The sequence below is a fragment of the Colletotrichum fructicola genome (assembly GCF_000319635.2).
Source record: "Colletotrichum fructicola Nara gc5 chromosome Unknown KSG_Nara_v1_contig10, whole genome shotgun sequence".
NCBI classification, from domain to species: domain Eukaryota; kingdom Fungi; phylum Ascomycota; class Sordariomycetes; order Glomerellales; family Glomerellaceae; genus Colletotrichum; species Colletotrichum fructicola.
Window position 1 is genome coordinate 373627 of NW_027094060.1, and position 12463 is coordinate 386089.

The window sequence follows — 12463 nt, forward strand, 5'->3', positions numbered from 1 at the left end:
TAAAGCATAGCACCTGCGACCTTTCTAATGCGGCGGATCTGGCAGCGGACTGATTCAGGTGATTAGGTTGACGTCTCTAGCTAGACCTTAGCAATCAAGTGAAGGCGCACAGGATGCCCTCACCTCACACTGGAAGCACAACCTCCTTCTCGAGCGCAGGGCCGTCGAGGCAGCCGCAGCAGCAGCAGCAGCAGCAGTCGCATCTGTACCAGAAACAGCACAGACTTTCCAGGTCTTTTCCAACGTCAACGAGTCACCTGGCCCCTCGCTACCCGACCCCGACCGGCACACGCTCCGACCGACAGCAAAGTCCGGTCTCATCTTCGCTTGGTTCTCGTCTCGACACTGGCACGTCCTTTCCGCGAAGAACTCCCTCACCTCTTCCCAGGACCTCGTCGCTTCTTCCGCCCCCGCACCTTGCCCCATCACAGCCCCTGACGGCTCAGTTCGATGCCTTGAATAACAACGCTGCCGCCGACTCCGACTCCTTGTTCCTACGACCGACGACCTCACATTCGCGATCAAGCAGCGCCGGCTTGTCAACCGAGGGGTTCAAAAATTTGAATCGCTGGTCTACCTCAACGTCATCGAGTCGAGCATCTGGCCTGAACCATCGCGCTTCTAATTTCTATGCGCGCCGCATGAGTGTGGATGCGGCTGCATTTGTTGCAAATTCGTCGCCTCAAAGACCCCTTAGAACTAGACGGCGGTCGAATTCTAGTGAAGCTTCCCAACCGGTCGGCAGTGCCAGCAAGTTGCGTGGCTACTCACCTCCTGGATCAACTCGAGTTGAAGGCCTGTCTACTGTGTTCGCGCCTTACCCATTAGATTCATCCCTATCAACTGATCCGGCACGTGCAGCGAACGGCCCAAGTGTACCGTTGGGCGCATCCAGAGCGCCCAGAAGCGGCCATATTGCGGAACAAAATCGACCCTGGGATGCATTCTCAAGCCCAGACCGGAGAGGATCAGCGGAACCAGGTTCACAGCAGCCGCTTCGTGCAATGATGCCAGCCGATCGCAATGGAGGGGCCTACGATACAAGGGGCCATTCCCGTAACCGTTCCCAAGCGGCTAAGGGGAGTACGGACACCACTGCATCGTCAAAAGGTCGAGAAAGAGGCAACAAACCGCCCTCTCAAAAAGCTATGCTTTCCCGAGCCCTACAAAAAGCAAACACTGCAGTTCAGTTAGACAATGCGCAGAATTTCGAAGGTGCACGCCAAGCTTATGCCGAAGCATGCGAACTACTGCACCAAGTATTGGCGAGAACCTCCACGGAGGAAGACAAGAGAAAGCTCGAGGCGATTGTGAGTATCTTGACTTGGAATGGCGTGACAGTCCGGAGCTAAACTAGGTCAGCGCCGCACGTATACAAGTCGAATCGAGGAGCTGGATCAGATGGCTCCTATCCAGGTACCGGATGGGAAGGCTCTTCCTGCTAGACCCGAGAGCTTAGGTCTGCGACTCAACCCGACCCTCCAGTTCAACGACGACGACGATGTGGACTACCTGGAGGAACCAGGCGGTCTCGAAACAGCGGCTCTTGCCAGGATACTCAAAGATGGAGGTCGAAATTCACCTAGCTATGCGGGGCCTGGGCTGCCTATATCACGAATGCAGGGCTTGGCTGAACCAGCAAGGAGCGGCTTATCGAGGACACCAGAGCAATACACGCTGCAGTCTTCCTTCTCTCGCTCGCCGCTTCGAGAACGAAACTCGGACGAACATCTTATCTTCCAAATACCCACGGAAGATGCTACCATGCCACCGCCACTCTCACCTCGCCGACCAGTTTCTCCGGAGCTAGATGGGCGGGGTTCTCCTGACGGACCCGTCAGGTCGGATTTCTCCCTTTCCGCAACGCGAATTGGACAAGCCCCGAAACATGTGCGAGATTCGAGCCGCGAATCCAATTCCTGGTTGGATCCGATTGACGAGTCCGGCGGATCAACTTCGTCTGTCCACTCCCGATCATCCTCTATGAATGTGCGGCGAAAGCACATACGCGCTCCTAGTGGCGCTACCGAGGCTGAATTCGATGCAGCATTAGATGCGGCGGTCGAAGCAGCGTACGACGACGGTTATGAGCCGATGGATCTATCTGACAACGAAGCATATGCGTCAGATGATCAGGTCGTAGCGAAGGCACTGCGTAAGGTTGAGTTGGCCAAAGAACGCGTTCGTCAGACGGAAAGAGAAGTCTACGAGCAAGAAAGTGAAAGGGAGCGAAGAGTGCAAGGGCAGCAAAAACCTGACGGGGATTTGATACATGAAGATTTCTACGACGACGGATCATCGGACGAGGAGGAACGCATTTTGGAGGAAATGACTCGAGGATTTTCTATTGACGACTTTTCCTTCAACCAAGCATCTCGATCATCCGCAGCCAGGCACTCCGGCTCCAGTGATGCCCAGCAAACGTGGCAGGTGCCTGGGACACACGGCACAAACGGTGATGATGTCTCCGCGTCACCGACGGATGCCTTTCCCTCTTCGAACTTCCCAAGGGCCGGAAGCCCAGCTGCACCGCCTCCGGTGCAGTCTCTACCCGAGTTACCCTCCAAAACATCTTTCTCAGGACCAGTGCCTGGGCCCGGCCAGACCGTGAGGAGTAGGCGAATGTCAGGGCAAAACCCGAAGCAGCTCAAGATTGAGACTAGCAAACTTTCGAAATACGGAGACCCCGGGAGACGTTACAGCGTTGCCCAATCAATCGACAATGATCAAGAAGTTGACTTCGATCCTCGAGACTCCATTATTTCCAACGACTTTAATGGAGGCATGCGCAGACCATACTCCCCTCCTGAGGGGATCAGCCCAACACAACCGGTACCCCCAACTCCTCCACCCGGGCATCGGAGTCGAGACAGTGCAGACTTCAATAGTCATTCGGGCTCACCATCCTTCCGGCCTACACTAAGAAAGAACTTCTCTTCCTCAAGCTTGAGGAGCATGAAGAATCGAAACATGTCACTGTCGAATTTGGAGGACGCTTCGGACATGTCACCGGGTACGCCAATGAGCAATGCCTTTGGCATCAGTGGGAGGCATCCGGCTATGCCTGCCCTGCCGACCCCCTTGGCAGCAGCCTTCAGAGACAAGTTTACCTCAGGCTCTGCTGGTGGCTTGTACCTATTCGACGATACTTTGCACTCCCCGCAAAGTCCAGGCTCGCCAAATTCGCTTCAGGTAGATGCACCAGCACCATTGGAACCGTGCCCTACAGATTACATGTTGCGGCCCTTCTGGCTAATGCGCTGCTTGTATCAAACGCTCGCCCATCCCCGAGGAGGTTATTTAAGCAACAAGCTATTTGTTCCGCGGGATGTGTGGAAGGTGAAGGGTGTAAAAATCCGCAACGTGGAGGATAAAGTAGCGACATGCGACTATCTCACGGCCGCTCTTCTCAAGCTAGCCAGAGTAGACACTTGCGATGCTGATGCCGTGCTTGAGGAGATGCAGGCTCTAGAGGTCATTCTGGAACAGGTTCAGGCCAGCTTGACCAGAAAGCTGGGGACAGAAGTCGGGGTGCAAAGCTCCAACGTGATCTTCAGGGATGCATCGAACTCTGTCGAAATTGAAGCGGCAATCAACGTACCGCGTTCAGCGAGCGTGTCGGGCAAATCGTCCTCATTCTCGTGGCGCAGATTAAGGTCCAAGGGGTCTGCGGCTGGATTGAATAGCTCCTACAACGCAAAGGGTACCGGACCCGATAGCGGCAAGGAGTCACCTGTACTGGAAACCCTGCCAATGACAGAGAATCCAACTAGCCGTCCGACGAAAAGAGATCCAACCAGTGCCCAGTTTACTGGGCCAAATTCCAACTACATGGGATCACTCGCACGGCTCTTCGATGCCGCCCAGACGATTGGTAAGGCCTCTCAAATGCGTGCCTGCTCAATCGCAGATATGTGTTGTTACGGGTCAACTAACAGACTTAGACCAAATCGCTCGTCAAGTCGAGGATCCGGGACTCCGACACGCGGACAAGACACAAGTTGGCCTGGAGCTTTGTACCCGACATGCCGCGGAATTTTTCGGGTTTTTCATATGCCGGTTCGTACTGTCGGACCTCAGCATGTTGCTGGATAAGTTTATCAAAAGAGGGAGCGAATGGGTCCTCGCATGAGGCGTTGAAATGTGAGTCGCAATCTGAATTATCAAGGGAAAGTAAGGGCGGCATGATTTGAGCGTTTGCTGGAGCGTTTGTAAGAGATACCTTATGGTGACCAATGTCACACTGCAATTTGTAAGGCGACGTCAATAACAAGAGGAGGTAAGCGTGGGCACTGGGAGCGGTATTTCCTCTCTCAACCGAGCGATACTTGAAATGATGGTGATGACCACCTAGGCTTAACGAATGTCTAAAGATGCCGTGGCGTGCGCAGAGATACCGTCCAAGGCAACTACGAATAGTTTCATGCTTGACCAACACTGCATGTACTCTAACGGTAAAGATATGTAATCATGTATGAAGAAAATCTAGCAGCGTATGTACGTCGTCGGGCAGTGTACTCCATACAAACCCACCTCCATACTAGTATACAGAACTCGGGAGTCAGTTGGTTTCGGCGAGCCTCTGCCGAAAGACCAATCGGGGGCCAGTTCCACACCGAGACCCACTCAAGCTTCAAGCACACTGTACACTACTAAGGTACCTCGGTAGTCGGGGTTTTGATTTCTGCGCCAGGACGGGCATGGGAAACAGGCTCGGCATCGCATTCGGTTGCTTCACAGAACCTACACGACATAACTGGAATCGCACAATTTGAGCCTCCAGTCTGAATCTACTCAATGCCGACAAGAACAACTTGATGCGCGGATCCCGGGCGACAAGCGTGCGCGCTATGCGGGACCGTTTGGTCAGTTTTCCACGCCAGCTGCGACAGCCTTGGTCTTCAATCTCGACGTTCAGCTCGACCCCGCCGCTTCAGTCTCGCAGCTGCACTCTGGCCCAGACGACGCTGACGACAACGCAAGCTCCATGGTCGCGTAGTCTCGCTTCATCATGGAACCCGGTGCGCAGCCAGCCTTTTCATTGTGCCACCGCCCACCTCGCCAAGCCTGCGCCGCCATCTCGTGCCGCGCAGGCTCTAGAAGAACGAATTCTCTCTATACCAATCGAGCGGTACCGCAACTTCTGCATTGTGGCCCACATCGACCACGGGAAGAGTACCCTTAGTGACCGTTTGCTCGAAATCACAGGCACCATCTCTGCCAGTGATGCTAATAAGCAGATATTGGTGAGGCCGACAGTGCAGCTGCGCTGCTCTTCCAGCTTAAAAGAGTATTGCTGACCGAATTTCTTTTCACTGGCTAGGATAAACTCGATGTGGAACGTGAGCGAGGGATCACCGTCAAGGCCCAGACTTGTACCATGATATACAACTATAAAGAAGAGGATTATCTGCTACATCTCGTTGATACACCTGGGCATGTGGACTTTCGCGCCGAGGTGACGCGATCCTACGCCAGTTGTGGTGGTGCTCTGCTGCTTGTTGATGCAAGCCAGGGCATCCAGGCACAAACAGTATCCAATTTCCATCTGGCTTTCGCGCAGGATCTCGCCTTAATTCCCGTTGTCAACAAAATCGATATGCCGTCCGCCGACGTTTCTAGAGTTCTCGATCAGATGCATACTTCATTCGAATTAGACCCTTCTTCGGCGGTTCTGGTGTCGGCGAAGACTGGCAAGAATGTGCCAAATATTTTACCTGCCGTTGTGGAACAAATACCGCATCCAGTGGGCGATATTTCAAAACCACTCCGCATGTTGCTTGTGGATTCATGGTACGACAATTTTAGGGGCGTCATACTTTTGGTTCGTGTATTCGATGGCCAGGTTAAAGCTGGCGACAACCTCATCTCCTTTGCCACCGGGCAAAAGTACACTGTTGGCGAAGTCGGTATTCAGTATCCAAACGCCGTCCCGCAAAGTGTTCTCCGCGCCGGCCAAGTTGGCTACATACACTTCAACCCAGGTATGAAGCGTATCCAGGACGCCAAGTTGGGTGATACTTTCACCACAACCGGGTCAGAGGCTGTTGTCGAGCCATACCCTGGCTTTGAAGAGCCGAAACCAATGGTCTTCGTGGCTGCGTTTCCCACTGACCAGAGCGACTATACTCGTCTCGCTGACAGCATCAGTCAGTTAGTGCTCAATGACAGGAGTGTAACATTGCAGAAAGACTATTCTGAGGCTCTTGGCGCGGGCTGGCGCTTGGGGTTCCTTGGTAGCTTGCATTGCTCTGTCTTCCAGGATCGTTTGAAGCAGGAGCATGGCGCTAGCATCATCATTACAGACCCGACTGTACCAACCAAAGTCGGGTGGGCCGACGGGTCTGAGACGATATATCAGAATCCGGCTGAGTTCCCCAGTCAAGACGAGCACCGAATGCGCGGCGCAACAGCATACGAACCGTAAGCATTCTCATTGACTTTACTGCCTGCCCGCCTATATCCCTCTGACAAAGCTACCTAGGTTTGTGACTGCCACGATTACTCTTCCCGAGGAGTACCTCGGTCGTGTCATAGAATTGTGTGAAAGTCAGCGTGGCGAGCAAAAAAGCCTTGAGTTTTTTCACACAACGCAGGTTATCCTCAAGTATGACATCCCTGCAGCCCAGCTTGTCGACGACTTGTTTGGCAAGCTTAAGGGCGTCACGTACGTTGTCTCGAATACCCTAATGATGGAGGTTACAAGCTGACAACTGGAATAGGAAAGGCTATGCGAGCTTGGACTATGAAGAGGCTGGATGGAGGGCGAGTCAGCTCACCAAATTGCAGCTTCTGGTCAATAAACAGCCCGTGGATGCTATCTGCCGGGTGATTCATACCTGTCAGGCTGAGCGTCTTGGTCGGCAGTGGGTCACCAAGTTCAAAGAACACGTCGACCGCCAAATGTTTGGTAAGTCCAATCGGTCCACCATAGCGGTGGGTGAAATAGACTGACCTGTGACTTTCAAAGAGGTCGTCATTCAAGCTGTTGCCGGTAGGCGGATTGTCGCTCGCGAGACCATCAAGCCATTCCGGAAGGACGTGCTTGCGAAACTACACGCCAGCGATATCACTCGTCGGAAGAAACTGTTAGAGAAGCAGAAGGCGGGACGCAAGCGCCTTCGCGCAGTTGGCAATGTCATCATTGACCAGTCTGCTTTCCAGAGTTTTCTTGCCAGATGATTTAGTCTTGCGTCTCTACAGGCCTTGGCGTTCTCTCTGTGGCACCCGAGGACAATCGCCGCGGATCAATTGCGCTACTGATGTACGAATATGTAATTTATAAAAGAACACCCGAATTCACCAACAAACCATGCATCCATCTAATGGCCTGATCTTCGCATGGGGATTATCGGTTGCGATACGGCCTTTCGATAGCAGTTTTGCCTCGGACTCACGCCATCGTAGTTGCTGAGGCACAATCTGAAGCAACCCCGATTTTGACACAGCGAGTCTCAGCTGCTCTGAATGCCTGCAATAGAGTTCTCCAGGACCGGCAAGTCAGAGCCAATGACAACAGGGTCTGTCCAGGATTTACCCAGACCGCCACCGACAGTTGACTGAAGCTGTCGGAGCTCAGGGTTGCTATCAGCTTCATCGCCTTTATAAAGCTCGAATGCTCGGTAGTCGCCATTGAAGAACCAGTGCCCCGTCACCCCGAGTCGCAAGAAACCCGAGTGTGAAACCACAAAAACCAGCTTCTCCTTTCGCTCATAGATGCTGTTGATGGATGATCGAGCTCTTCCGAGAATAGCCTCCTTGGTGTAGGAATACTGGGCTCCAGCAGGAGAAGTCTTGTCTGGGTAGACGGGGTCGACAGAAGAGAAGTCAACGCCAGGGAATTCCACACTCAACTCGGCGATTGAGCTTCCTGTATCACACGGCTTTGCCGAGTTTTCTAGTGATGATTAGATATATTACCTGCAAGACCTTACTGAGCAGGCTTTAAATTCAAGTGCGATTACACCTACCTTGCCATCGAGCATCAGCTTGAATTGGCACCCCATTCTTGATCAACCAATCGAGCGAGAGGAGGGCTGTCTGGATAGTCCGCCTCATTGGACTGACAATGATGATGGCATCCGTCTCGTCGGCAAAATTTTGGGAAAGATTCTGACGTAGCTCCTTGCATTGTTCTACACCCAGTGATGAGAGCTCAGGGTCATGGATCGAGTAGTTCTGTGCCCATGTGTTAGTACAAAGTAAGAGGAGCTTATCAAGAGGACTACTCATCATCAACGTTGTGCAGTGCCTGGGCATGACGAATGAGCACGACTGTGGGCGCCATACTAGCCAAATTATGTCAAACAAAGAAGTGCAAGGCACGCGCAACAAATTCCCCGTGTATAGTTGGTCTCGTCAGTTTGCAAGGTCAATTCTACGGTGATACTGGAATTGGCACCGGGTCAGAAGTGGTCCAGTATTCCGGTAGCGGACCGGTGCTGCTCCGGAAAATGATAACTTGGGCACCTAAGGTCCTCAGGCTTATAGAGTATTCAGTGCCCAGGTACGTACTTATCCGTACCCGTTACTCATGGGGGCCCCTGTCATGCCCCACTGGGCTGCAGGTCTGCGACCTAGGTAAGGTACGGTAGGCCGGCGCGCCTTGGAGCTCCAGCAATTACCTGCACCGTCACCTGGTTCGATCGTTACACGACTCTCCAATCTTTCACGAGGCTCCTTCGAAGTTGCGCTCACGTTGACGCGCGGCTGTTAGTTTCCTGTGCGGTTTCATTTCGAGCGCCTTTGAAGAGCCTATCGCTGCCTGGCAAAGATGACCGATGTTGATAACCTATTCAAAGTAAGACTGTCGCTCGGACTGCGCCTGGTTTTCACTTCTCAACTGACAAAAACAGAGCTCCGGCGGCGTTGGCAAAAGGAAGCTTGATGCTGTACGAGACCCAAGTAAGCAACCGCCCTACCAGATAGTGATCTTCCTGTGGTCAGGACTGACACACGACAGATGAAATATACAAGTCGGCCAAATTGAGCGCCAGCGAGTCTATAAGTCGGCATGCCCAAGTGGAAGAAGAAGCCGATGATGATGATATCGCCGGACCTGCTCCCCCACCCGACGACGACGCGGACGACTACGGGCCCGAAATGCCCCCGGACGAGGATGATGAAGGCCGATTCTTCGGCGGAGGGATCACAAAACAAGAATCCGAAATACTGGACTACGTGGACGGCCGCAGCGAGAACTCGGCCGCTTCTGAGAAGATCGACGCTGCTTGGGTCAGAAAAGCTGCCCTGAATTTCGAAAAGCGAATCACGAAGAACGCTGAGTTGCGCGCCAAGTTTGCCAACGAACCCCAAAAGTTCATCGAGAGCGAGGCAGACCTCGATGCCGCCATCAAGGATCTCTCCATCTTAGCAGAGCATCCCGACCTGTACCCTCAATTCGTCAAGTTGGGCTGTGTTGATAGTCTTGCCGGGCTACTGACACATGAAAACACCGACATCGCCATTGACGCTGTCGAAATTATCGGTGAGCTCACTGACGAAGACGTTTATGCGTCTGACGACGACTGGGATATGCTGGTGGATGCGCTGTTGAAGGCAGACCTGGTTAGCCTTCTCGTGTCAAACTTCTCTCGCCTGAATGAAGATGATGAGTCCGACCGCAGCGGGGTGTACCATGCACTTGGCGTCCTAGAGAACCTCCTGTCTAAGAAGACGAACGCGGAAACAGTTGGTAGAGACGAGACGTTGATCAAGTGGCTGTTGGAGAGGGCCCAGCGTAAGGAGTCCCCCGTATCCCAGAACAAACAGTACGCTACAGAGCTGTTGGATATCATCGCGCACACATCGACAATAACGCGCCGTCGGCTGGCAGAGCTGGACGCCGTCGATGTATTGCTGCAACTGGTATCGGCTTATCGCAAACGCGACCCAGAGAAAGGCGGCGAGGAGGAAGAGTATATGGAGAATCTCTTCAACGCATTAGTCTGCATTGTTGATGAGCCGGAAGGCAAATTCAAATTCCTCGAAGCAGAAGGCATCGAACTGTGCTTGATCATGCTCAAGGAAGGTAAGATGAGCAAGCAACCGTCGATGCGACTTCTTGTGCATAGTGTCAGCGGAGATATGAGCGGCGAGGTTTGCCGGAAGATTGTTGAAGCCGGTGGCCTGAAGATTCTCTTCACCTTGTTCAAGAAGACTACACAGCAGCGCATGATTATGGAGAGCTTGTTTGACATCTTCAGATCTCTCTTGCGGTTTCTTCCCGCCAACTCGGCCGAGAGGATCCGGACGCTGGCGAAGTTTGTCGAGAGGGAGTACGAGAAGTTGGACCGACTCTACGACTGCAGGAGGACATACAAGTCGATGCTCGACGTAGCCGACCAGGAAATTCAAAAAGAACGAAGCAGAATGAGCGCGGACGATGCAGAACTCTCCGAAGGAGAATGGTTCCTGAAAAGGATCGACGAAGGCCTTTACAGTGTGTGGGCTATCGATGTCATCCTCGCATGGCTCGCCGCGGAGGATGCCGGTGCCAAGAGGCGGATACAAAAGCTGCTGGGTAAGGATGGTCAAGACCTGGCGGCTGTGAGAGCTACATTGCAGGAGTATCGGGAAGACTTGGATCTTGAAAAGCCCCAACACAAGGACTTGGCGGAGATGCTCACGACATTGATGGACTTTTTACAGTGAAGCAAATGAACTAGGTGTAATTATACAGCTATGGAGTGATGCGGTGTGTTTCTCTGGAAGTCTGGAAACATCTCTCTCCGACCAGTTGCATGACATCGGTTGATTTTTCTTAACAGTGCCATTCTCTACCTGTTTCTACAACCCCTTCACGACAGTCGTCGATTTCGAGCCCGATGCGTTTTCCATTGCACTCCCGTCATGTTGATGTGTCTATAAGCCGCGTGGCGTATTGGTATTGCCTCATGCGGCGCTTGGAGGGACTGGTTTGACCTCAAAAACGGCTTTCAAGAGATCGGCAACGACCTTATCCTGGCTCTTCTTTCCAGCATCCTTGATCTCCTTGATCTTGCCCTCGGCCTCCTTGTTCGCCTCGTCCTCGGCCTGCTTGTTGCCCTGGGTATGCTTCAAATCGTTAGTATACTCACATGCCCTTTGACGAGGCTTGCAAAGTCGTACCTCAGACTCGAACTTCTTGAACTCGTCCTCCTTGGAGTTGCGATAAGCTTCAATCTCCTTCTTGGCCTCGTCGCGGGCTTCCTTCACTCGCTTGGTTCGGACTATAGCATCTCAGGGTGAGCAAGCGGGCATTCAGCGCATCAGTTGGTTATGTACATACACTCGCGGGCTGGAAGTGACATGTTAGCAGAGGCATTGGGGGTGTGGGAGGGAGGGGTTTGAATCTGACGTACCTTTCTGGACAATCTTGGAAGCCTCCCGCTCGGCCTATGTTCTTGTGATCAGTGGCGTGTTCGTGTAGAAGGCCATAGAGAGATGCGCCTACGTCGAGGAGGGTCTGGATACCCGCCGAATTCTGGGCCGACTGTGAGTACATTAGCACGCTGTCCTCCAAAGGAATGACGTCCGCGGCGGCTGTCGCGCTCACCATCGTGTTTGGCTGTTATCAGCTGCAACGTTCAGCTGCAACCAGGATATGTCGAAGGGTAAGTGAATCTGAGGTACGTGTAGGTGATTGGGCGGAGTAGAGATGTCGGATGAAACAGATCGTGATAGTTATGTTGCTGAGGACGACGTTGTCGACGCTGAGTGCAGGTCCGGTAGGTCAGAGGAGCAGGAAGGTACGTAGCTAAGGTTGTACTGCACCGCCACAGCCTGAAGCGCGCCATGTAAAGGTACTCACACGGCGTCACAGGCATCTGGATGTTGCCCCACATGAGTTCCTAGGTAGGTAGGTAGGTACCTGCCTCCATAGCTCTGCCGCGGCCTGTGCTTGTCCACGGTGAGGTGCCTGGCTTCGATCGAAAAGTCTTATCTTATCAGAGGCCGCAACCAACCGACATCACTTTCGCCAGATTTGCGGACGACGGTCAAATCCCGACATAAGGCCACTTTCTCCTGGGGTTTGCAACTCGCAGTGCTTTCACTCGCGCAGGAATTTAATTCTAGATCTGGATATCACGGGAATTCGCAATCGCTACTCTGCGGATCATGTCTCGGGCCTCTAAGCTCACTCTTGCGGCGACTTCGTTGTTTGCCGCCAGTACCATCATCGTCGTACATTTCCAGCAAAAGTTCGAGAAGGAGGTAGGCTGCCCGTCCCGATGATTCCCAAAACACCCCTAGTGAATCGAAGGTTATGAAGACTAAACGTTCCATGCTGTAGGCTATGCACCAAGGCGTTGTGCGCGACATAGAATTACAGCGCGTCAAGAAAGAGCGACAGCTTGATTTCGACATCCAGCGTGCTCTCGAGGAAGAATACAAGCGAGAGCAAACAGTTCGAGACGCCACAATACCACCTATCGTCGGTGCCGGTGGTGGTGGCAATGGCTCCTGATGATGGAACTTGCAG

General features: G+C 53.0%; 5 protein-coding genes across 5 annotated transcripts; 3 read left to right on the top strand and 2 right to left on the bottom strand.

The window, feature by feature from the left end:
* Positions 1–1148: 1148 nt before the first annotated feature.
* CGGC5_v015620 (Translation factor GUF1) lies at positions 1149–7182 on the top strand (the record flags this gene model as incomplete). The annotated part of the gene is made up of 10 exons (XM_066153297.1): positions 1149–1310; positions 1363–3874; positions 3945–4059; positions 4784–4865; positions 5101–5131; positions 5209–5246; positions 5324–6423; positions 6485–6667; positions 6723–6910; positions 6971–7182. The coding sequence occupies 10 exons, from the start codon at positions 1149–1151 to the stop codon at positions 7180–7182; spliced, it is 4623 nt and encodes a 1540-aa protein (XP_066007299.1).
* A 272-nt stretch (positions 7183–7454) lies between these two features.
* Positions 7455–8259, bottom strand: CGGC5_v015621 (putative phosphatase; the record flags this gene model as incomplete). The annotated part of the gene is made up of 2 exons (XM_066153298.1): positions 7455–7897; positions 7971–8259. 2 exons carry the CDS (start codon positions 8257–8259, stop codon positions 7455–7457), a joined length of 732 nt encoding a protein of 243 aa, XP_066007298.1.
* A 514-nt stretch (positions 8260–8773) lies between these two features.
* CGGC5_v015622 (Beta-catenin-like protein 1-like protein) lies at positions 8774–10653 on the top strand (the record flags this gene model as incomplete). The annotated part of the gene is made up of 3 exons (XM_032020605.1): positions 8774–8800; positions 8856–8904; positions 8963–10653. 3 exons carry the CDS (start codon positions 8774–8776, stop codon positions 10651–10653), a joined length of 1767 nt encoding a protein of 588 aa, XP_031882343.1.
* A 240-nt stretch (positions 10654–10893) lies between these two features.
* Positions 10894–11539, bottom strand: vma-10 (V-type proton ATPase subunit G; the record flags this gene model as incomplete). The annotated part of the gene is made up of 6 exons (XM_066153299.1): positions 10894–11055; positions 11110–11210; positions 11270–11278; positions 11343–11376; positions 11435–11473; positions 11537–11539. 6 exons carry the CDS (start codon positions 11537–11539, stop codon positions 10894–10896), a joined length of 348 nt encoding a protein of 115 aa, XP_066007101.1.
* A 560-nt stretch (positions 11540–12099) lies between these two features.
* Positions 12100–12448, top strand: CGGC5_v015624 (Protein PET117; the record flags this gene model as incomplete). Its single annotated transcript, XM_032020602.1, has 2 exons — positions 12100–12195; positions 12275–12448. 2 exons carry the CDS (start codon positions 12100–12102, stop codon positions 12446–12448), a joined length of 270 nt encoding a protein of 89 aa, XP_031882432.1.
* Positions 12449–12463: the final 15 nt, after the last annotated feature.